Source organism: Vicugna pacos, unplaced genomic scaffold, assembly GCF_048564905.1.
Source record: "Vicugna pacos unplaced genomic scaffold, VicPac4 scaffold_106, whole genome shotgun sequence".
Taxonomy (NCBI): Eukaryota; Metazoa; Chordata; class Mammalia; order Artiodactyla; family Camelidae; genus Vicugna; species Vicugna pacos.
The window spans coordinates 248,455-274,285 of record NW_027328786.1 but is presented as its reverse complement, the minus strand read 5'-3'; the positions used below and the strand labels follow the sequence as shown (position 1 = coordinate 274,285).

At 42.3% G+C, this 25,831-nt stretch overlaps 1 protein-coding gene across 3 annotated transcripts in view; it reads right to left on the bottom strand.

Annotated features, from left to right (window-relative positions):
* Nucleotides 1-520: 520 nt before the first annotated feature.
* Nucleotides 521-25,831, bottom strand: part of LOC140694866 (trafficking protein particle complex subunit 9-like) — a 109,866-nt gene continuing 84,555 nt past the window's right edge. The window contains exons 1-4 of one of the 3 annotated variants that reach the window (XM_072957892.1): nt 18,436-18,635; nt 18,006-18,132; nt 14,217-14,287; nt 521-1,047 (exon numbers count right to left, since the gene is read on the bottom strand). In XM_072957892.1, coding sequence (XP_072813993.1) covers nt 799-1,047; nt 14,217-14,264 — 297 coding nt within the window. In that variant the 5' untranslated portion in view covers nt 14,265-14,287; nt 18,006-18,132; nt 18,436-18,635 and the 3' untranslated portion in view covers nt 521-798. Of the gene's footprint in view, nt 1,048-14,216; nt 14,288-18,005; nt 18,257-18,435; nt 18,636-24,764; nt 24,899-25,831 lie in introns of those variants that run through there. The other 2 variants (XM_072957893.1, XM_072957891.1) reach the window with 2 other exon arrangements.

Genomic DNA, 25,831 nt, shown 5'->3' with positions numbered 1-25,831 from the left:
CAGATGTTAATAGCAGCTTTATTCATACTCAACAGCATTCAGAAGCAACTAAGCTCTTCTTCAGTAGGTGAATGGATAAATAAACTGTGGTCCCGCCAGAAAATGGACTATTATTTGGTGCTAAAATGAAATGAGTTATCAAGGAATGAAAAGACATGGAGGAACCTTAAATGCATATTACCAAGTGAAAGAAGCCAATCTGGGAAGTTTCAGCAACTGTCTGATTCCAACTGTATGGTGTTCTGGGAAAGGGAAAAACACAGAGACTGAAAGATCAGTGGCTGCCAGAGGCTAGAGGGGAAAGAGCAATGAATGAGGTGCAGCACGGAGCATTTTAAGGTCACTAAGACACACGACTCTGTATGATGCTGTGATGGTGGATACATGTCATTGTACATCTGTCCAAACCCACAGAGTGCACAACACAATGTGTAAATCCTAGTGTCAACTATGGGCTATGGGTGATGATGACATGTCAGTGTAGGTTCACCCATTGTCACAAATGTACACTCTGGTGCAGGTGTCAATATTGAGGAGGCTGTGGGGGCAAACTGCAGTTCATACACCCAATCCAGCCCCAGCCACCGCTGTTAATAAAGCTCTATGGGTGTGTGGACTATCTGGCTGTTCTGGCATCTAAACAGTAGAGCTGAGCAGCTGCACCAGAGATCAGGAGGTTTTCAGACCCTGAAATATTTACCCCCAAGCCCTTGAAAGGAAAAGTCGGCTGAGCCCTGTTCTAAATGAATCAAGATTCACCCTGATGAGGCAGGACAGCAGGGCCCAAACCAGGCATGGTTAATGGGGCTGAAGCAATGTTTTAGTTCCAACACATTTGCTGAAGTCCTGCAAGTCCAGTGACAGACTGTAGCCAGGAAGCGTCTGCAGGAGGAGTCGGGAGCAGGCCTTCCCGCCAGGCTCCGGGATGCCGGGGGCCGCGTGCCGCACGGGGGCCACCCGCTTGAAGAAGGTGGACTTGCAGTGGAAGCCGATCAACTCGTAGAGCTCGGAGAGGATGCTGCACGGCTGAATTTTCTCCTCGGAACGCTGAAGCACAGGGAGAAAAGCAACAAGCATCTGAATGAAACACGTAAGTGAAAAAAGACCCATAAAAATGGTTTTCCCTTAAAACAGAGACCCGATGACACAGGAAGGAAGAGGAAGGCTGACTTAGTGCACTGATGGGACCAGATGCAGAAACGCAGGGAAGCAGCACTGTGCAGACACTCCAGACCCCCTCTGGGCCCCACCTCTCCGCATTCCACCTGTCCCTTTACTAGAAAAGCCCGTATTCCCTGAAATAGAGGAATCTGCTACCTAAACATGGGACACAGAGAAGGGAAAGAGGAAAAGGAAGGGAAAGTAAAGGAACAACAGTTCATCTAGACCCTAGGGTCTGGGCGGGACTTTCACCAAACACACAACTTCTCAAAGCACAGAGCGCACAGGGAGAGGCTGACAGAGTGATTGCGACTTCTGCTCCTAAAGCACCCAGCTACTTGTCAGCACACGCTGCACCCATTACTGAATCATTACAATCATCTCAGAAACAACTACTACCCCGGCTCACAGGCAAGGAAATCTGAAACTCGGGGAGGAATTATTATCATCCTGGACAAAGTCCCACAGCCCAGTAGTCTCAGAGCCTCCGGCAGACCCTGGGCTAAAATGCTCCTCATCACCACGGGCCCTGAGACTCAGGCTGAGGCCACGTCAGGTCTGCACGGGCCCAGAGCACAGTCTGTGGGACAGGGAATGCTCCCACTCGAAGTGCCAGGTCAAGGCCCTCAGGAACTTGTGTAATGAAACCAAATCCCCAAACTCATTTCCAACCCACTGCCCTGTCCGGGAGGACTGCTCGGCACAACTGCGCTGTCACCTGTGCACAGGCTGAGCAAGGGGCCCAGACAGTGATGTGACATCCCAGTGGAAGTGGCTCGGAGACCACTTCATCACAGGACAGATTCTCCCGGCTTCCAACGTTAACTCTCCATTCCATTTCCAACTGGAAAGTAAGTTTAGACTTGTTTTCCTCTCTTAGAAACAAAGAGAGCGGTAACATCAGAGGGAAACTCAAGACAGAGGAAGAGTCTCCTGGTCATTTGCAAGGATAGGCCGGGGAGGGAACAGAGACAGGGATCAGAAAGACCCGTGTTCCAGTCCAAAGTCTGCACGTCACTCGCTTTGGCAGTTTCCTTTTTAATACAGGTGATAAAATCTAATTATGATTTTTGGGAAAACTAAATGAAATAACGTATTCCACTAGCATAGGTGTAAAATCCTCCATGAGTGTTCCAGAAATGGACGTGATCGTGGTTAGTTACTGTCTGCCAATTCTTGTGTTCTCAGCTCACATCACCCAACCAGAGATGTGCGAGAGATTGCCTCACCAGCCAGCAGCCTTCTCCAACTTGGAAACTTACAGTGTCCGAAGAGCAGGCAGTGTTGGATGCTTTGCGGCACTCTGGAGGTAGCACTCCAGTGATGACTTTAAAAAGCTGGGGAGAATTTAGGGGACCATACAGTTCAAATACAGAGTACTCATTCCATGTCTACAAATATTCATCTCTAGCCATGATGAGTAAGAGAGGAAATACATATTCAAACATACATCATTTTCCCACATAAGTGCATCAAAACAATTTGGAAAGAGTGTAACTTTCTTCTCTAGATCACACAGCGGGGATTACAAGGTTTGTACTGACAGCCCTACTTGTAAATCATCTGCAAACGTAACTGGGTCCACTATCAGTCATCATAATTTGAAGGGAATGTTAGAAAAGAAAAAAGCCAAGCTAATACTCTCCAATCTTTTGTTTGGTTACAATGTCACAGAGGAGATGGACAGCTCAATAAGGAACCACTCTGCCGTGATCACGGAGCCGGGGAGCGGGATGTGCGGCAAGATGTATGACGCAGCCGCAACTGTGCCCATGATTCTAGGCAGGTACCCAAAGTCACCTTGACAAGGTGTGAAACGTTTATGCCCACGTCCTCATAACCTGACATGTATTAAGGAGAAATGGAAACTTATAAACGGCCAATACCCTTGGTGGATACACCGTCCAAAGAGCAAAGTCACAGTTTGACAACTGGCCATCCCGGTACCTTGGGATTCATTCTTGAAGAACCTTAAAAACCACTCCTCTGTCCTCAAGAAGTGCTGCCTACTAGTCCTATCTTTGGCTCATGGATACCACATGTTGAAGTGAACTTCAATGTCTGCACAGATTTGACTGTCTTTCTCCAGGTTCACTTGTCCATTCTGAAGAGGCCTGAGCTAAGTCCAAATTCCTTAAGATTAATTCCCTCCAGTGACAACTCAACGAGCCTGTAATTACAAGCCAACAGAACAGGACTGTCCTCAGCGAAAAATGTCACCAACCCTTCACTGCTTTCTTAAACTCCTCTCCTGGTTAATTGCAACATACTAACACCACCCTCCACCAAGTTCCCCAACTATGTCAAATAGAAAGTAAGGTCCATAAAAGAGGAGACAACTCCATAGTCACCTTTGAATTCCTAGCATAAAGTAATGTCAATAAATAGAACTATGATTATGGCTTCTTTCCTTTAAAACCTTTCTGGTTATTTAAATGAGACCATGGAAGGGAGGTGTTTGAGTCCAGTATCTTGATCCAGAAGACTCTGGAGGCCTTTTTCAGAATGGCTGTCCACTGATTCATTCAAAACACACCTTCTCTTTCCGGGAGGAGCTGTGATTTTCTGCCATGGGTTTGTGGTCACTCTCATGCCAGAACAGCTTTAAACTAAATCCTTACTTTGGATATGTTATTTTTCCCGCTTCCAAAAAATTTTACTTTCCTTACTTCCTTGCCTTGAGGAATGCTTTTATTCTTTTCTTTCTAATTCAACCTTTTATAAAGCAGGATTCTCAGGATGTGTTTGGCCTTATATAAGAACAGCCATCCAACTCCCAGTGTGAGAGGCCACAGGCTCACCTCCTGCCCTCCTGCCAGGGCAACTGAAACTCAGTTCAGGAGCCAACCGGCACCCCAGGGCTTCTAAGGCTCACGTATCTCCCAGAATCCCTGCTTTCTGGTTTGTCTTGGCTTCTGAGAATTTCCCCTCACTTTCTTGACAATTAGCTGTGCAGCTTGAAAGATGAGGAAGGAAGGTTTTATTTCTTAATCAGAATTTAAAGGAACTTATGTAATGAAGCTTTTCACGAGTTTCTAGAACCCTCCATTGCTGAGACAGAAAACACACAAGATATTTTCTAAATTTAGCTATCATGTGCATTTTTTCTTTGCTTTTGTTTTGTTAACTGCTAATAGACATTTTTTAATTAAAAAATAAAATAAGGTCCCAAATAAGATAGAAAATTGAAGGGGCAAACAAAATTAAAGAGCAAAGACAGAAAAATGATAAGTACTCTACAAAGTTAATAGAATAAATACACTATGGATCAGACCAGCAATTCTCAGTAACAGCTAATTGAAACCTGACCATGAGGTAAAACGTCTCTCCTGTCAGGAGATGACCAACAGAAAATAGAATTAAATCAACAACCTAAAATTCTAAGTCTGGCGAGGTATAGAAGTCTACCAGCTAAGTGTGTCTTCTTCTGGAAAAGAGGGAGACTCACCAGCTCTTTTCTGTGGAGCCTGAGCCCAGGGGAGGACAGTGAAGTGTGTTCTGTAAGTACCCAATTAGCAAAGTGAGTGATGAATAAAGAGATGTGAGCTTTGATGAGAGATGATACTACTATTCACTTGTCCTGTAAAGTATGTCTTCGCGTTCAGAGATCAATATCTCAGCAGAAAAATGCACAGCCCGGGACCAGACCACTTCTGTGATTGTGACACTGCACTTAGATGTCTCAAGGGCACCTCCAACTCCACCTGCAAAGAGCTAACTTCACGGTGTTCCTCCCATAGCCATCCTGCCCAGGGCCCTTGGTCGGGGGCAAGGTCTCCCTGCCTCTCCCAGCTCAGGCCAATCACTCACAGATGTGACAAGACCCCTCCTTCAGGGGCAAATTTCCTCAGTCAACGAGATCCACCACCCACACCTGTCCTACCAGTTACTCACTGGCACTCCCTCAGCACTGACTCTGTGCTGGGGACCATGCTGCACACTGTGCACACGTTATCTCACTGGATCTACACAGCAGTCCTGGGAGTTCGGTACATCACTGCTTCTATTGATTAGATAAATTGTTTCACTTCCTTGGGTGTGTCATCCAAAGTGACACGGCTACTGAGCCACAAACCTGGGACTGAAAATCACTTGAAAATTGAACACTGCTACACCTCGCAGCCACCCTACTCTGACTCATCACATCACCTCCTGCCGAGCCTTCTAAATGTTTCTAAGCATTCTACAAGACAAAAGTGATCTACGAGAGCATCGCACTAGCCTACTTAAAATCTGTCAATGACGGTCCACTGCTCTTAGGAGAAAGCCCCACCGGGCCTGAGCACAGCCCAACGGCCCGGCATCCGCTTTCCCTGCGCGGCCGCGCCGCCTCACCCACCACGCAGCTCTACACGTGCAGCGTCCAGGACAGGGATGCTGACTCCGTACAACCCGGGGCTCGTCTCACTCAAACAATGATCACCCTCTTCAGTGGTTACCTTCTTCAATACTGAATCTCAGAAAAATATTTTCTCTGGATGAATCAATATCTTTTTCCTTACAACTTCCCATCATTGATAATGAGCTCCCCCCAAAAGAGAGAAGACCTAATCCTCAGTCTCCTTATCTGTAAAGTGCAAATAACAGGGAAATATGAGAGGTTTTATTAGAAGTAATATTCATGTGAGGCTGAGGGACAATTCCCAACATACAGTAAGTACTCAATATGTGCTTACTTAATATTAATAAGAATAGATTACATTCCAGCAACCTTAAATCAATGCTTTATGGCTTTGTCTAAAAGACTACCGACAAACTGTTGGACGAACTGTTTTGAGCAGATCAGCACAAGTGTACTGGGCGAGGTAAGCGCTGACTCCAGTTACAGCTGCAACCAACCAGCACTACGGGGCGGGAGCAGTTTGCTCAAACTCTTACATGTTGCTTGAGCATTTAGTTGTAGTTATTGAATAAAGACAGGTATTATTTACTCAAAGCTCCTGAAACATAAATCTTCAAAGATTGATGCAAATTATGTTTCAAGTACAACACTCTCACTAGAAATTACTTGAAAATTATAGTCTTAGCTCCTCCGCACATCAAAACAGCATTTTCCTAATGTATCTGACTATGTACTCTGAAAGGATTGTTTAAAAGAAATTAAGATGAAGCCATCCTGAATAAGATCTCAGTATCATCTACACAAACCCCACCCAAAGGTCTCATTTCTCACTTCCACATAGGTGTTCAGATGGCTTAAGCTGGGTCTTGGTTTCTTATGACACGGGGGTGGGAAGAATTGTGGATAGATCAATGTAGCAAATATAAACCTAGTGTATTTGCTATGTAGGAATCCTAGAAATAAATAAATTGATATATATAGTCCCACCCTTATGAAGCTAAGCCATTCCATTTACAACTGCATAAAAAATAAAATGAGAGATACATTTAACAAAAGTTTACAAGATTTGTACATTGAATATTTTGAAGTATCACCAAAAAAATTTTAAAATATCTTCATATATGGAAGGCATCCCATGATCATGCAATGGTAGAAAATATTGTTAAAAATGTTAAGACTTCCCAAAGTAATCTACATATTTAATGGAATCCCTATCAAAATTCCAGCTGACTTCTTTGCAAAAATTGAAAAACTGATCCCAAAATTCATATTGAAAGCAAGGGACCCAGGTCAGCCAAAACAATCTTGAAAAAGAAGAGCAAATTTGGAGGACTCACTCAAAGGTTACAGCAAATCTAGAGCACTCAAGTCATTATGCTTCTGTCATAAGTTTGGATGCAGAAATCTATGAGACACAATAAAAAATCCTGGGGGGAAACTTACATTTACAGTCAGTTTTCCAGATATGTGCCAACAACACTCCATTGAAAGTATAGTCTATCCAACAAATGGAGCAGAGACACCTGGGTATCTGAAGGCAAAAGAATTAATCTGGAATCTGGACCCCGTATTTTATATAACAAATATTAATTCAAAATGGATCACAGACAGAAACGTAAAAACTAAATATATGAACTTTCTAAAAGAAGACATAGTATGAATCTTTGTGGTCATAGGATAGGCTATGGCTTCCTAGATACAATACCAAGAGCACAAGTGATAAAACAAAATAGATAAAATGGACTTCATCAAATTAAAATCATTTGTTACAAAGGACAACATCAAGAGTGTGAAATGAAAGGGGAAAGGGGTAGCTCAAATGATAGAGTGCGTGCTAAGGAAGAAAAACAAAATGAATAAATCTAATTACCTCCCCTATAAAGAAATTGTTTTAATGTTTAAAAAAATTAAAGTGAAATGACAATCTGCAGAATAGGAGAAAAATCTTGCAAAGCATATATCTAATAAGAGACTAGTATCCAGGATATAAAACAAATGCTTACAACTGAACAATACAAAGAAAATCGACCCAATTTTTTAATTTGCCAAGGATTTAAATAGATACACAATTGGCCAATAAGCATCTGAAAAGATGGTCAGCATCACTAGCGAAATCAAAATCAAAATGAGATCTCATTTTAAACTCACTAGGATGGTTATAATCAAAACATGGACAATAACAAGTGTCAATCAGGAGGCAGAGAAATGGATACCCTCAATATGCAGCCGTTGGAAAGGGGCAATGGTGCAGCTTCTTTGGAAGAGCCCGATGTTTCCTCAAAAGGTTAGAGTTATGTGGCTGAGCAATTCCACTCCTACATGTAGAGTCATCCTTCAGTGTCCTCGGGGGGTTGGTTTCAGGAACCCCCACCCTGGATACCATAATCCAAGGATGATCAAGTCCCTTTGCAATCAGCCATCTGGATCCATGAAGTGGAAACTACAGATATGGTGGGCCAACTGTACAGCCAACAGAATGGAAATGTATTCTCACAAAAACTTGCACATCAATATTCATAGCAGTATCATTCAGAGTAGCTAAAAGTCACTAAAAATATCCATCCATCAATGAATGGATAAACAAAATTACCAAGAATAGTCCCACAAACTTTTGGTAATTGAATCTTTGACAAAGGAGGTGAGAACATACAATTGAGCAAAGACAGCCTCTTCATCAAATGGTGCAGGGAAAACTGCACAGCTGCATGTAAATCAATGAAGTTAGACTACCCCCTCACAACATACAAAAAAATGAATTCAAAATGGCTTAAAGACTAAAAATTGTAGACAAGACACTATAAACCTCTTAGAAGAAGACATAGGCAAAACATCTGACATATATCTCAACAATATTTTCCAAGAGCAGTCTACTATAGCAATAGAAATACAAGCAAAAATATACAAGTGGGTTCTAATTAAACTTACAAGCTTTTGCACAGAAAAGAAAACAAAAATTAAAGCAAAAAGACAACCTATGGAGTGGGAGAAAATAGTTGCATTAAATGAAAGTGACAAGGGCTTAATTCCCAGAATATGTAAACAGCTTTTACACTTGATAAAAAAGAAAAACAAACAATTCAATCCAAAAATGGGCAGAAGACCTAAAGAAACATTTCTCCAATGAAGACATACAAATGGCCAATAGGCACATGAAAAAATGCTCAATATCATTATCAGAGAAATGCAAATCAAAACTGCAAACAAGTATCACCTTTCACCAGTCAGAATAGCCATCATTCAGAAGTTCATAGACACTAAATGCTGGAGAGGCTGTGGAGAATTGGGAACACTCCTACACTGTGGTGGGAATGCAGTTTGGTGGAGCCATTGTGGAAAACTGTATAGAGGTTCCTCAAAAGACAAAACCTTGGGGGCCCAGATGACACAGCAATCCCACTCCAGGGCATATATCCGAAAGGAAACGTAATTCAAAAAGACAGTTTCACCCCAATGTTCACAGCAGCATTATTTACAATATCAAGACATGGAAACAACCTAAATGTCCACTGACAGACGACTGGATAAAGAGGTTGTAGTACATATGTCCAATAGACTACTATTCAGCAATAAAATAATAATAAAATAATGCCATTTGCAGCAATATGAATGGACCAGGAGAATGACATTCTAAGTGAAATAAGCCAGAAAGAGAAAGAAAAATACCATATGAGATCACTCACATGTGGAATCTAAAACAAAAAAAAAAAAACAAAAACAAAGGAACAAAAAGATAAACTTATCTACAGAACAGAAACAGACACAGAGACATAGAAACCAAACTATGGTTACCAGAGGGGAGAGGGTGTGGAATGAATAAATTGGGAGTTCAAGATTTGCAGATGCTGAGTATGTATACAATAAACAGCAAGTATATACTGTATAGCACAGGAGAATATATTTAATAACTTATAGTAACTTATGTTTAAAAAGAATATGAAAATGAATGCAGGTATGTTCCTATTTAAATGAAGTTTTGTGCTGTACACAAGAAACTGATGCAACACTATAAACTGACTAGACTTCAATGAAAATATTTTTAAATAGACCAAAAACGAAAAAAAAGGAAAAGGATATTATCAAACAAAAAGAATAATGTACTGATTCAGGCTACAATATGAATGAACTTTGAAAATTTATGCTAAAATAAGCCCGTCACAAAAGGGCAAATAGTGCCCTTTAAGGTGAACTGTATCTAAGCATTTATTGTACTACTCCTGTAAATTTTCCGGAGTTTTGAAGTCTATCAATATCAAAATAAAATGTATTATTCATTAAAAACTTAAAACCCTTCCTCACAGGAGGGCTTTAATTATTAAATGCAGAAAAGCATGTAAAACTCTTGGAACAACAATTTTCACGTCCACACACAGTCACTGCTGTCACTGCCACTCAGAGTGTGGTGCCAGCGCTGATGAGAGCTGCCTCCACTCGCTCCCCTGCAGAAAGGAGTGAAGGCCTGAGCTCTGACAGGCAGGGTGAGCGTGAACCTGAGTCATACACAGCCACGTTCCAGACTCTGCGTTACCCAACTTTCTTATACAAACTGCAACATGTAATGTAAACACTCTAGAGGGATGTATCTTACAACACAGGGAATACAGACAATGTTTTACAGTAACTATAAATGGAGCATCTATTGTACACCTGAAACATATATTTTAAATCAGCTATGTCTTTATAAAAAATTAAAAAATAATTTAAAAATGTTATCCCTTTAATATTCAATTTGGTTTTTAATTAACTACTAAACAGCTTAGAATATATAAAAGCATTTAAGTGTGATGTTTGTTTACATATTTATTTACTTCAGCCTCCTGCTAAAAGAGAAATTAAACAATTTTTTAAACACAGCTTAACAACCATAACAACAAAAAGGCAAAACTGAGAGTGAAGAGAAAATGGAGATTCAATACTTAAATGAAACCAGGGGGAGGTAAACTCATAAAAATGGATTCCATGAAGTCAGGGCAAGTGTTAAAGGCCGACTAGAAATTCAGCTGTAAGATTCTTGGCAGCTAAAGCAAAAAGAAAAAGATGATGGGGCAGGTGGTAGAGCGTGTGCTTAGTGTGAACAGGGTCCTGGGTTCAAGCCCCAGGGCCTCCACTAACAGATAAATATACCTAATTACCTACCCCCCAAAAGAGCCCCAAAGAAAAGAAAAAGAGAAATTTCTTTCCAAAAAAATCCTGATATTAAATTTGGATTAAATACTTTAAAAATAAAAGGAAAATAGAAAAGATGAGTGACACTGTGAACAAAAACCCCAGCTGGGCTAACAAGCTAAGTCACAAATCTAAGTGTGATAAGTGTCGGTTTACTGATCTAAGTTTTGCTGGGCTAACTCGTAAATCTGAAGTTCAGTGTCAGTTTACTGGGCTAACAAGCTAACTCGTAAATCCAAGGTCAACAATTGTCAGTAACGTGATCTGTTCCAAATTGATAAGCTTCAGTGTACTGATTCCTTGCTTTTTGTTGTTCGAGCCTTATTGGCTAAAAGCCCCATACTTGTAATTAACCCTATAAAACCTCATGTGCACGTCTTGGATGTGCTCAGGGCTTGGGAACAGAAGCCCCTCTGAGCCCGCTGGCATAATAAATCTCAGTACTCCCACCCTCTGAGTGCTGCTTATTTCTTGGCTGGCCTGTTGTTTCCGTAACAACACAAGCGATAATGCCCGTGAGATAAATCTGCAATGGCTGCTGGCAGGTCCCCATGTCTCATGTGGGAAAATCTGAAACATATTTCTCACCACTCAGAGTCATCCTCAGCCCACCCCACATCTCCCGCTGTTAAATGCAGGAACACACGCAGGGCCCGGCCTTTGCTCTCTCTGTGTCATCACAGTGAGACAGGATGGAAGGGGGCAGAGCAAGCCATTCAAGAAAGACCACAGCAATTAACATCAAAATGGTGGAGAATTCAACCCCCAAGAGGTCTTGAGGCTCAGGATGAAGAGATTTAACTTCTAGTAGATCCTGAGCTTCATTATACACCCATTGTAATAGTAACATGGTGAATAACACGGCCCCAGGCACCATGGCCGTCACAAGGCTAGCCACAAAAGGTCAAAGGGTGGAAAATGGCCAACTCCCTGGAATCCCAGCCCCTTGCCCTAAGGCTGGTCCTTCTACTTATTAGCATATGAAACCACGAAGCCCAAGAAAAGGAGCAACACAGAGCCACATCCCAGGAACCCCTCTCTCTACCTCTTCGGAGAAGGCCCACACTATTTCTGTGGAGTGTGTGCCTACTTTTAATCTGAGCATCAAACCCCCATACTTCGTGACGTTTCTCATGCCTGTCAATGTATCTCTCTGAATAAATCTACCTTTACTCAACACTGGCTTGTTCTTGAATTCTTTACTGCATGAAGCCAAGGAACAAAATCTGGTGGGGCACATCCCAGGGGCTCAACGGAAGCCTGGGACACAGCCCTTCTCATGCCCCACATATTTTTTCTTGTATCAACAGGACTGGGATGTGAAGTGAGGTCTGAGGCCCCAGCTAAGGGACAGAAGCAGCCTCCAGGTCTCCAATTGGTGGGCAGCCTCTCCCCCATCAGGGGCCATGGGGTCTGCCTGGTTCTGTGTGTTTTTTTGTTGTGCTGACTCCCCAGTCAGAGAGATTTCTCCTTAGGCCTGGCTCCACAAAACCCTTCTCTCCAAAATACAAGCACATCATGTCACAATCCTCTTGTTCAACCATGAATTGTTCAGCCAAATTTTTCCTTCCCCAGTTAAGTACCTAAATGTCCTCCCTGCCATCCCACCACTTCTTTCTTTTTGAGAACTCTGCACTCCCCACACACCATCCTGAACGCAGGTGCCTTGCTGGCTGGGACCGAGATGTTTCAGTCTCAAACATCCTGAGTCCTTTCTCTTTCCACTTGCTAACTTAAAAAGGCCTTCCTGTGTCTCCCACCGCTCTGATTCTGAACGTCAAAAAATGCTCAGGTTACATTCACTCTGTGAATACCTCCCAGGTTTTGGCTAGGTTTCCTTCCCAAGATCTTCATTAAGGAGCTGCATCAAGAAGTTTAAAGGGGCTATTCTTACATTTGAGTGGAGGAGCCTGCAAGAAATTTAAATGGCTTTGAAGAGAGAGTTAACCAGGGACAGAGAGGTCGCAGGTCCTAGTCAACAGTGTCATGAGGCAAAATGTTCTTCAAAGGCTCAGAGTGGCTTCTGAACACGGAGTCGGCAGGGAGGAGGTGACAGGCAGTGAGTGGGGTGAGAGACACAGGGTACGGTCCCCCAGCAGGGGAAGAATTGGTTATTTTCTAGTTTTCCAATTTCTTACTACCTTTTTCTCTTATTGCCACATACCATTTCCTACGAATTAAGCATATCAATGTCAGTCATTTGGGCCACTTGGGAGAAGCTGCACGATGCCATTCACAGGGCTGGGACATGACAGCCACACCAGTCTAGGTTGAAAGACCAGTGGGGGTATTTCCATGGTAATCACGGGCATGCAGCAAACTCCCCAGCTTCAATGACCTCCTCTCAAAGTTGGCGCCAATAAAACTACCAAGCAAAATGCGTGATGATTCTGGCCAACATCTGTTTATTAGTTAAGTGCCTGTGACACCTGCCACTTAATAGGGAATGAGTACGATCAACGAGGCCCTGTCTACCTGGCCACACGCGCCCTGCCTTCCTGCCTTGGTGCAGCAGCACAGCTTGTTTAGCTGAGATGAGCGCCCCCAGAGCAGCCCCGATGGGAAAGCTCCCAGCTCTGCACGGCCAGACGTGTTCCTTTCCTTCTCAGAGCTGATCACAATTTGCTGTCGTCTGTTTTTATGTTTATCCCTTTTGTAACTGCCTCTCCTCCGGAGATTTTGCTCAAGCAGCACAGGACCAGGTGTGTCTTGTGGCCTGCCGGATATTCTGGGCTGGGAAACAGCCGAGCCCACATCTGGCTCTGGTGCTGAACGGAGAGAGCAGAAGGCCCAGGAGCCCATGCTGAACCGAGGCCCCTGCACACAAAATTATGGTCTGACTTTGGGCAAATTACACAGTCTTTTTTACCCTGAGATTCCTCATCTGTCCATAAAAATAACTGCCCATGGCACACAGAGTTACAAGTATTAAAGGAAATCACCAAATTCACAAAGTAGCCAAGGGGCTACCAGTGCATCCTAAACAGACACATGCTGCCTTTAAGGCTCTGACACACACCAAGCGTGGTGGTCGAACAAAGTGTACACTGCTAAGTGTCAGTGTGTTAAGTGCTTCATGTGTGCTATAATAATCTTCAGAACTTACAACAAGCCCAGGAAGTAACGAATATTATCATGCCCATTTCACAGACTCACCATCAGTTTAAGAGAGGTTACATTCAAGTCCAAGGCGCTATGGTGAGTAAATGGCGATTTCAACCTGAATATGGGCCCAGGCCTGGGCTCCATCTCTGTCCCATCCACCTGACCACTGCCTATGAATTCCACCTGTCCAATACCCAAGTTGAAGCCAGCCAGCTCTTAAATGCAATGTGTGTCACCGTTTGTCAATGTTGGTTCATTACCATAAACAGTTCTCAGAAAGCACTTCAGAAAGGAAAGTTGGACTCACATACCTGCCCACAAAGAAGAAGAATTCTGCCTTGCCTTCTCCTGTAACGTGCAGAAACCCTTCCCATTCACCACCGAATCCTTTTGTATGCTTCCTCCGTGTTCATGTTTACACATGGCTTATTAAAGTAGAAGTTACCTGCAGTAATTCCATCTCGGTTCCATTCCAAGCTTCCAGATTATCCATAATCAGGGTAATACCATAATTTTCTGTGAATGAAAACACTACAAATTGAATGAAAATATTGCAACCATGTCACTAAACAAAGAATGCTGAAAACAAGTCATCAGCGGCTGCCGCCACCCCCCAGTGAAGACAGGCCTGCAGCCATTCACAACGGTGCCCTCTGAGCAGACTCAGAATAAGAAAGGACAGATTACTGGCCCTAGATAGCTAGGTGCTTGTCTAAAGTATATATTCAGTCAGCCCAAATGTTGGCTTCCTCCCATATATTGAAAAGCATTAAATTCATGAACTTGAGATACCTGGCTTTCTTTAGATAACAAGCAATGTTTTATTGTTCTGACTACCTGGTCTTTGTTGTAAAGCTCCTATATAATCCTAGCTTCTCCCCTACTCTTGCGAGCAGTCCCTCAGAGTGTTCTGAGAGGCGGTCATCCTGGCTCGAGTCCTTCTGACAAATAAAACATAACTCTTAATATTCAGGCTGCACGTTTATTTCAATCAAGTCCCAGAATAGACACAACTCATCAATTGTGTAATGGGACACACTGGATCAGGAACCAAAAGAGTGGAGTAGTCCCTAAGAACTACGGCTCCCTCTTTCTTCCTGTCATTATACAATCCCACCAGAACTCATTACTTTGCTGTCTGCTCCTCTGGCAACCAAACTCAGAGAAGAGTCAACTCAGCAGAGCGTTCTGCTGGGGAGAACCCCTGCAGCAGCACTGCAGGCTGCCTGCCCTCCCGCACGCTCTGACGACTGCTAGTGTCCTCCGTGGAAACCAGGCCAACAGAGCTGTTCCCTACAGCTACAAAGTCCCAAATATTAAATAAAACCTTTCATTTTATACTATATGTTACATATATACCCATCTCTGAAAACAGCTTTGCCAGAAGCCCAAATCTTCAACATTAATCTGCAAAGGCAAATCAGGTCCCCAAGGGAAAACAAGTCTTAAGACGATGCTAAGACCTCCAAAGTCCTCTCCACGACCATAAACCAAACTGCCTCTAGGTCTGCAGCTGCAGGAGGCTACATGTCTGCTTTTAAAGCAACCCCTTCTTGCCCTCGGGTGCTACAATGCCCTTCTACGCCCTCCCATCTCAGGGTAAGAGCACCCACTGCAGAACCTTGCAGGGCAGCACTGACAGGACTGGACAATGAGGATCAGAGCTAAACTAAGCCTTCTGATGACACGAGTTGTCACTCGGTCACTTTACAGATGAAGATATATATAGAGAGAGGTGGGGTGTTATTGTTCAAAGTCACACAGATAAAAAGTGACAAAGTCTATAACTCTGCTCCTCCCTCTGGTGTGACGCCCCAACTGGGACAACCACAGGGTTCTTTCGTGCCTGCCTGACCAGTTCTTTCCTATCACTCATGACCCACCACAGGGTCTGAAATTAGCCTGCATTTGCAGCATCTTTTCCCTCCAGTTTCTCAGGAACAAGGCTGTTCGGGCCACTTTATGACTTCCAGGTCCCCGAAATCTCCGTGCTCAGGCTGGTCTTGCCTGTGCATCCGGCCCGCTGCTCAGAGGCTCTTCCTCCCCTGCAGGAGGACGTTTCTACTCTTCACAGGGACACCCCCTTAGGGGATCCCTCCTCTCGCCCTCAGCATGGCAGGTGTCCCAGGCCACATCGCGAGATGCCCCAATAGGACTGCATCTGCCCAGGTCTGCTAGTCAGACCAGCAGCCTCAGAGCCAGGGATTATGCCCAGGTCACACTGCAAACCTACTGCCCGCCTCACAGACCCCAGCCAGCAGGTCACCTGGAAGTCACAGCAAGTGCCCCACCCAATCCAGAAGCCTCTTCATTTCCCAGCACCACTGATGACTGGTTTCCAAACTTTGGTCAGTTTCGCACAAAACAACACCTTCTACTGTGTAGTGGGTGGTTTTTGCTTCTGCACCCCATTCTTACTGAAAACGTTAAGGGAAACCAAAAAGCCTCTTCTCAACCCTTTTCTGATGATACCCTCCCACCCACAATATACATATGCTCAAGAGATTTGGATCCACGTGATTTTGTTTCCCTTACGATAAGTGGCTCAAAACACTGCGGGATTATTTTTCCTTTGAGGGTATTAGTACTCAGTTTCTCGGCTTTAATCTGTTTTTGTCTTTGTCTTCTTTGTTCCTAGCAGTTGCCACCTCTTACGCCCTTCAGCAGCCTCCCTCCCAACTTCTAGTCTAGGAAATCAGCTGTGATGAGGGGCACGGGGGCATTCACAGAAGATGCAACAAAGGCAAAAAGAGGCTATATAATTTGCCAAAGATATCACCTTCAACCCCCAACAGAGTGTGTCATGTCCCTGTGTTTAACTCTTATTCTAAGCAAGTTAACTTTTTGTAGATTATGTTTATAAAGATGAGAAATCAAAATACATACAAGGACACACATCAACTCTAAGATATTCATTAACTCCACTATTTTGTTTCTATTTATTTTATTTGTATTAAAAAATTAAGAACCCCTGCAACCAATATAACAAAATGTTACTGGGTTTTAAATACAGAATATAGAGGGGTTAAGTGTGTCATTACTCATCCTTATATGTATGTTCACAAGATAAAATTATTTGAAAGTCTCTCTCCCCTCTCCCTACTCACTACTGGCTCTCACCTGAGATCCCAGACCACACATCTAACAACCTTTCACTTTACCCACAGCTGAACTCATCAGTTTTCCCCCAGAAATCCCTCTGCAGCTTTCCCTCCTCAGAGCACAGCAGGACCATCATTTAACTCATTAATCCACCCAGAAACCTGGGCCTTACTCCATCCTACCTTCACAGACAGCTTTAAATCTTTCTTTTTACCATCTAAACATGCCTTCAATCTGTTCGCTTTTACCCACTATCCTACCGCTCAAGTGGAAGCCACCAACACTGCCCACCTGGACTCACGAGTCTCCCAAGTGGCCCCACAGCCACTCTCCCCTACTTGAGACAAATGGGATTGTGTCACTCCCATGCTTTTTGGGCTCTTTTCAGACCCACTGTTCATAGAAGAAACCCCAATTTCTTCACCTTGTGAAGGTGTTTGCCATGAAACTGTCAGCTCATGGAGGGCAGGGCACGCCCTCTCCCCTCAACCCCACTCTCTGGCAGAGCATCAGCTTGGGAGGACCCGCTGAGCTACATCAGCCTGTATCCTAAACCTGGTCTTGGGTTCTTAGCAAACTGCTTCACTTATCCATACATATCCAAGGTAGATAAGAAAGATTTTAGATGTTGAGCTAGACTATTCATTTGGGGATTTTGCACTGGCAACCTGCAAGTATATGTTCTAATGTTTGTGTCTTGTTAAAACCACACCCAGATTAAAGGAGTATTTGTGGAATGTCTTCGGAGTAAAAGGGTTCTGTACTTTTACAGATTTTATGTTTTATAAAATGAATAACCCGGACAGGGTCACAAATGGAACCGCCTCACAAGTGACAGAAGACAGGTGAGATGCATATAGCAACAGGTCACAAAGATGGTAAGAGCAAAGTTGTTTCTCCAAACCCCAAAAAAATTCCTCCAAGAACAGAAAACTCAGAATTTTGAAAGTAAAATACTATCATATAAGGAAAGAAAATAAATAATCCTCTTCATCAGGGTTTCAAGATCTGACTGCAGAGTTATTAGCAGGCTATACTGAATCCTAGCACAGAAAATTCAGATGGACTAGTGGTGAGTAAGTTCCAGGAAAATGGCAGTAATTCCTCCACTTGAAAGAGGACACACACTCACTTGTTCAAGGTGATTGCAAACAACATTCTGCAGAAATTCAGAATATTCAGGCACCGCTTCTAGATGGTGATGACACGGAAGGATGGCTTGGATGCATGCTTCTAACTGAGTCACCGGCATTCTTACACTGCAGGGGGAAACGGAGGCCCTCAGCCAAGAGCAGAGATGTTCCTGTCATGTATCCCAGGTCGTGCCTCGGGGACTCAGTGTCCTGTAGCAGTCCGGCCCCAGGCGAGGACCAGCAGCGTGGCCCACCCAAGCAGGAAGGGCACTGTGCTTGAGAAAGCCCACACCAGATGGGAGCAAGAGTGGCTGGTGGGGTTTTGTGAACCTATGAATGCTCATAGAAAAACACCTGCATACATTCAAGTGATACAATTAACAGTAGCATTCTTTTTAACAAAATTTCAAATGTCAGTGGTAATTTTACCATTCCTTTTCTCTTGTCCCCTGCACTCTGAGACAGGCTTAGGTTCTCTCACACTTGCAGCTCTGATGCAATAGTTGTGAAGATATTTTACTTTACTGCAAGTGTCTTCGCTCCACGTGTCACTGTGACTGTCGTCTCTTAACACAGTCAGATATCTTCCTGGATCTCTCCATGAGTTCCTTGCTCCTGCTTCTCAGATCCTGAGATAAAGAACAGGTGAAGGCACATGACTGGAAAAGTCAATGTGGACTTGAGCAAAGTCCTCAGTGACCCCCTAGGTGAGTGTTGACCACCCCTTAGCTTCGATTCTCAAAGTTCTGCCCAGGGTGACATCCAGAAAGGAGGGAGTCCTGGGCCCAATTAAAAGCTGTGTGGCTTGGGTGCGGGGAAAGGTGCAGGAGCTAGTTCCGTAGCCGGGACCCTCCACACCTCTGCTCCTCTCTCTCCCGAGGCCCCGCTGCCAAGCCCCCACGTTCCCTGATATTCTGTCCTTCTCTTCTACTCTACTTCAAGCCCTTTTCCTCTTCCTTTATTCCCTGATTATCTGCAGCTGGAGAGATTTTTCCATCACAAAATCTGAAAAAATTTCCTGCAGCTGAAAAAGAGGTCTCCAGGGGTCAATGCCCATATGGTGGTTCCCGAAGAGAGCCCCTGGTTAGGGGGACCCTCACCAACACTCACGGGACATCCGGTATGTTACAGGGTCGACCACCCCCAACAAGAGTTTGCTGTGACCCCAAGGCACGCACAGCATCCCTGCTCACTAAAGTGTAGTTGTAATCCGTTATTAAGAAGCAAAAATAAAAAAAAAATTTCTCATGTTTCTTACTAAAATTATTTATGAGTTAGAAAAAGAAATTGTAAAAGAAAAGAACAAATTTGACTCCATGTTAGCTGTGTTCGTTTGGCTTTAAACCTGTACCTTGTTTTCTAGGCTCCGACTTGCTATCTCTGCACCTTTTGTAAAAAAAAGTTGCCTTTAGCCTGAAATATCCAGGACAGCCTATTCTCCGGGCTCTGATCTTTAAGGATATTAGCTCTTCTACACTTATGTACAGATGGCAAGTTGCAAAATAGATAATAACCTTTCTTTCATTTGGAGGTTTTATGGGGGCACCTTAATTTGACCCACCATGGACAGCTGCAGGAACAAAGGATTCCAAGGACAAACAATTCGTACAGCGAGAAGTTTGCAACAACCAACCACATCCCCGCCGCTTTTTAGTATAAAAGGAGACTGAATTCTGCTTTGGGGAAGAGAGTTCTACTGGATATCAATATGCCATTTTCTGGGTCTGCCAGATTTTCAAATGAAGTCACTATTCCTTACTCCAACATCTCATCTCCCCATTTATTGGCCTGTCATGCAGCAAGCAGAACGAGTTTGGACTTGGTAACAAAATGACTGCATTAGAGGTAGTATGTCTCCACTGTTTCCTCATTTCCAGTATGTCACAGCCTATCAATTTTATATGCTGTTTAACAACATGACAAAGACCTATTATACGGAATTGATTCCACAGAAATAAAATTATTTCTACTCCCTCAAGACTTTTTTCTTTTCTATTTTATTTTGTTTTGCTTATTGAAAAGAAAATAAAACTCAAATCATTTTATTTCATGTATTTTTATAGCTACATAATGTAAATACTACAAAAATATTTAAATTGCAATAAAACTTGTTAATATATTTGTATAAAGATATATAAACAATCAATGCAGATTAGGAAAGGAGTAGATATTTACTAAAAATCTACTGCACATCCAGTCTTTTACAAGCATATCCTGGAATATAAGCTCTATTATCCAGGGGTCCCCCACCCCCATTCTCACTGCCAATTCCCTTAGTAATCAACTACCAAGGCACCAGCATAGAACCACGCGATCGCTATTTTAGGTATAAATGAATGAATTAGCTCATTCAATTCTAAAACAGAAACCTTAAAATAAATACTGAACTTATTTACAGATAAACAAATTTGGACACAAAAAAGTACAGTTTCTCCCCCAAGACACAAAGATAATAATTGGTAAAGGCAAGATTTGAACTAATCTGCCTGATTATAAAGCTAAGGTGGAAATCCCCTTCGACTGTGTAGGTCCAGCAGCACAGCCCATCACCCTATCTTTGTTCAGATCTGGCTTTAGACAGCCTGAGACAGCACCCCATTCCTATGGAACTCGAGGGGAAACGATAACAATAAGGATTTTATATTCAGTAGTTTCTTAGGTCTCAATTATATAAAGTGTCAGCAGGTCAGCAGAAAACTCTGGGAAATATGAGTGGGTCCAGAGCTTTTCGCTGATAAGAAACTCAATCTATCAGGACAGAGTGACCTTCCCATGAGTGGCCTCATGAACATAAACTAAAGGCAGCTGAAATGAAAACTAGCAAGAACATGGAAGTGAAGCAGGAAGGATCCCTACTATCCCCTGCCCAGTTGCCTCTTCACCCGCGTGGACAAGATGGCAGAAGACCCAGGTTCTTGTCTAAGTTACAACATCATGGATTCTCACCCATAAAATGTTGCGACTCTATGCTGTCTTAAGTCCTTTACAACTAAAATATGATGACACCAATATCTCAGCGGAATGTCTATGTCTCCACTTTCTCTCTTCTATTAGGAGACTATATCTATGGCCACAAAGCCGAAATTCAATTAAAAACACCATGCACGAAGCCTGGTGAAAGTCTGTGTAAGAGACATTGTTCTCACTCTCTGTGAATGAAAACTCAGAAAAAGTGGACCTTCTCCCTCTGTAAGTGGGAGGTAGACTGATTTTGTGTGTGTGTGTGTTTGCACACACATGTGTGTGTGTAAATCATATAAAATATATTCTGGGATTTGCACAGTTTTTTTTATGATACTATCATTTCATGAGGATGAGCCAACCTTTAAAGTAATTTGAATCTATTTTTCTGAGAGGCTCTTTTGGTGGAGGATGGGAAAGGGGAAAGGAAAGGAGGAAAGAAGTAAATGAAGCAAAGCTGTAAGAATACTGCTAGGGAAAGGCAAGACATTAATTTTGTTCCTACTTGCATCACACACAAATTAGGGACTGGCTTTCCCCCATGTCTTGTCAAGCACTGAGCTGCAGAAGAACAGGCGACAGCCCATTTCTCACTGAGCTTGTGACTGTATGTGACATCTTATAGACACAAATTATTTAACCTGATCAAACACTCTAGCAGCAGGATGTAATTCTCCTAATTTGAGAGACAAGAAAACAGGAAGTGAAAGACGGTATATAGCTTGACAAAAGTCAGAGGACAAGTAAACTAAAGAGGATGAATTCAAACTCAGATCTGAGTGCAGAGTCTGATATTCCCACTCCCAGGGCTGGAAAATCCTTAACACAAGGTTCCCCAGCTCCTCTGCATTGTTCCTGGCACCAAGCATTTCCCATGGCGATGGTCTCCAATTCTCAGACACAGTGCTCTGTGCAGCCAATAACCTCCATTCGACCTTGATCATCTACCTGCCACGCCTACCAGGCTTCACCATACAGGCAGGAAAGCTGGATTTCAAGTGCATACAAAGCCACCCTGGTTTAAGCTGGACTGTTTATCAGCTTTTCCAGCATAAAGGCAGCCATGAAAGTGCTCACAGTTTGTACATGAGCCACACTACCTCTCTCCATCTGTCTCCCCACCTATACTACTTAGCTATGACCATTTTGAGAATCTTGGAAACAAATTTTTAAAAACAGAAAAGAAAGGATTCTGTAACAAGTACTTAATACTTACAATTTTAAATGAGAAGTTACAAAGTGAGTATTTACAAACCGAATCTGCCTTCCTAGGTGTCAGTTTTAACAGTTAAAAAATATAATAGCAAAAATTTCTCACTTAAAAAATTAACAAAAACATCAACAATAATCTGGAATAAACTCAAAAACAATGCCCATGTTGTACATGGAGAAAGTACAGGACTGTACTGAGGGGTAAAGTAAAAGTGTGAAAGTAGAGACATCAACCTTTTGTATGGAGGAAAGCAGTTTTAAAGATGTACGTTCTCCTAAAGATAATTCAAAATTACTAAAAAATCCCATGACAACACTTATCTTTTTTTTTTAACTTGAAAAAATTATATTAGAATTCTTCAGGAATAATAAAGTCATAATACAAGCCAAGAAATTTAGGGATCGAAAAAAGAATCAAAAAATTCACACTGTAATATATTAAATAAATTTTTACAATATGTAAGATATAGTGCTAGAGTAAGAAAGTAAGATTGACAGAAATAAATCATGAGCTCAAAAAGAGACTCTAGTATACATAAGTATTTTTTTTACAGGTGGGATTTCAAATTAAAAAGCAAAGTATGAATTTAATAATTGTCTTGTTACAATCAGAGAATACCTGGAAAAAACAAATTCTATTCCCGTCAAAATGACCACAAGAAAAATTACAGAAAATGATGTAAATATTAGAAAGTAATAATAAGAGCAAATACAACTCTTTGCTCATATCAATTCAGCTTCTCCTCACTGTAACAAGTACCATTATCATCTCCATCTTAGAGATTAAAAAAACCTACAGAAGAAATTTATACCATTATAAGAAAGCATTTCTAAGAATAAAACCCAAAAAGAAGACATTTACTATCTTAAGATTATTTTGGGCCACAACAATAATGAACCTACTGAACAAAATGAAAGGCAAGAAATGACAAGTAAAAGCTCTCTGATACATGTTGATGAAGACAAGGGGTTAATGTTCATAATACACATTGAGCTGTCACAAAGCAGCAAGAAGCTCCCCCACTTAAATGTTTGCAAAGGACAAAAGGGATCATTCACTTTTTAAAAGTCAGATGGCTAATGAGTGAAAAATGCTCAAAACCTCACTGGTCATCAAGTGCAAACTAAAATAATGAAAATCATTTTGCTCGTCATATTGGCAAATATGTTTAAAAGATATTATAGCTAGTGTCCATCTTTGAGACAACAAACTGTGAGCGATCTTTTGGAGGATGACATGTCAATGGATATGTAAACTCTGAAAAACGTGTGTGCACACAGGCTGAACTCCACTTTTAGGAATCGTTACATTTAGAAAAAATCAGTTCAAAAAGATGTACTCATCAGAACATTTGCACAGCACTGTTTACAATGGTGGGAAGAAATGCTGAAGTGAAATCATATCCAGCGATAGAGAATTGGTTACATAAGTTATTCTACATCTTTTCATGCCCCACAGGAGAAGGAATTTCAAGATTCACTTGAAAGCATCCTGTGATGTATGAAGTTGTCACATCCAAGGACTAAATTTTCAGAAACCTTAGCTAAAGGAATACTCATACAAGATCACAGGAATGTTTGTACAAGAAGGATGCCAGTCAAACACCCTTTCTGACAGTGGAAAATGGAGAAAACTTAAGTGTTCACCATCAAGACAATGATGCGGTAAATCACGGAGAGCTGTGGGCACTAAAGTTGCAGCGTTTCAGCGTGGTCCAAGGCCTTGTCCACAGTACTCTCCCACGAAAGGTGTCGTTACACAAGAGACCAAACCTGCACATCAGGAGACCCCTTTACTCTATCTGAAAGGACCGGGTGAGTCTGGAGTGGGAGGAGGTCTATGATATATACGTTAGTGAATAAACCGAGCTACAGAAAACATATAGTATGGCCTTATTTTTCAATAAAGCATATATACACACACATATACATAGATTTCTCATATACGTGTATGTATGTGTGTATATATATATGACAAAGGCATAAAGGTCATGAAATATATACTCCACATTGTCAGCAGCTTTTACTCTCAGGAAAAAAGGGGAAGGGAAGTAGGGGACTTTCGGTACCACCACAGTTCTCTTTTCAGAATTTCAATTAAGTATACTTGGAATTTAAAAGTTTACTTAAGTACAAAGTAAAATGGACGATGCCTCCACAAAACAGAATGCTATACTGGTCATTAAAAATCATGTCAGGGGAGATAGAATATTGTAGAAAAATGTGTAATAAGCCGAATGGAAAATGGAGGTCTCCACACAGTAAACAGGCACACAGTGCTCACTGGTTTTTATGACAGAGCTGATACACACTGATGAAAAGAACAGAAAATAGATGTTAAAGTGTTAATTATTATCTTTGAGTACTGGGACCAGGATAGACCCTTTTGACTCTTTTTTCAGACTTTTATATTAAATACACATTATTTTTCATCTGAAAAATGCATTTTTAGATGTCTAGTACCACACATTGGAAAAAATACATGAGTAGTTACAGAAACAAATAACTAGGAGACACTGCAGCACCGTCACACAGTGTAGAAAGGGCGATCCTGAATAACACCACGCAGTTACATAAGGACCCACAAAGTGAGAGCACCCGCTGTAACAGGACGCGGCTCCCTTCCATTTGTCAGTTGTGTCTTCAGGGCTGAGGCATTTCTGAGCACGGCCAGTGTCAGTGCTGGTGTCTGGATGGATGCCACTGGAGGTGAGGGCACCTGCAAGCCGAGAGGAAGAACAGAAGTAATCCTCTGCTTTTTCTGTCTTGTTTCTTTGTTACTTTTAAAGAGAGGCGTAAATAAGATAAACTGAATCTTCCTTACTGAAATTTCACTAATGAAGCCATTTTTAAAGTGTTCACAACTTATATTCTGCCTATAACTGTCTTTTCAAAAAAGCCTCATATTTATTAAATGTTAATTAACTCAGTTAATTAACTACATGTTGAAACCTTTTAAAAAACATGAAATGCACTACGTGAAAGCACCACACATGCAGTGACTAGCTCAGCTGTCTTTACGGCAGTGCAGTCAGCCCCCACCATCCCGAGACCCTGAACTCCTGATGCTGGGAAGAGAGCACGCTGCTTCCTCAGATGGAGAGAAACGGTAAAAGCATTTTCTGAAATCTACAGCACTGACAAAACATAACTGCTTAATCCCAGGCTCCTTGGAGGCTGTCATTTTCCGTTTCTGGCCAACACCCGTCAATGAGCAGAACCACCCCATTCCCGAGTCATGGGACTCACGTGGGCAGCAGTTTTGGAGAAATTTCCAGTTATAGAATGTTAACCAACTATACATAAAACTCTGAAAAAGAAAAGATGCAATACTCAGATTTTGGAAGACACTCAAAATATTCTCCTAAGTCTTAGTATTTGGAAAGGCTGGGCTTCTCCTAAGCCACTTATTTATTTCACAGCCAGTGAGCATCTCCCACAAACCCTGCTTCCCTGTGTGTGCTGGGAGCCTCAGGAACATTGATGCTGTCTATCTTATAAGTCACAAGGCAGAGGCGTGTGTCTCACGCCTGCAACTCTCAAACAGGCTCAACTCCGAGCCTCAATTTGTGAACTTGGCCCCATTTTCTCACTTGTTTATTTGGTATCTGTTCTTCTGTAAGCTGCCTGAAGTGCTTCTTGGAACAAGTCA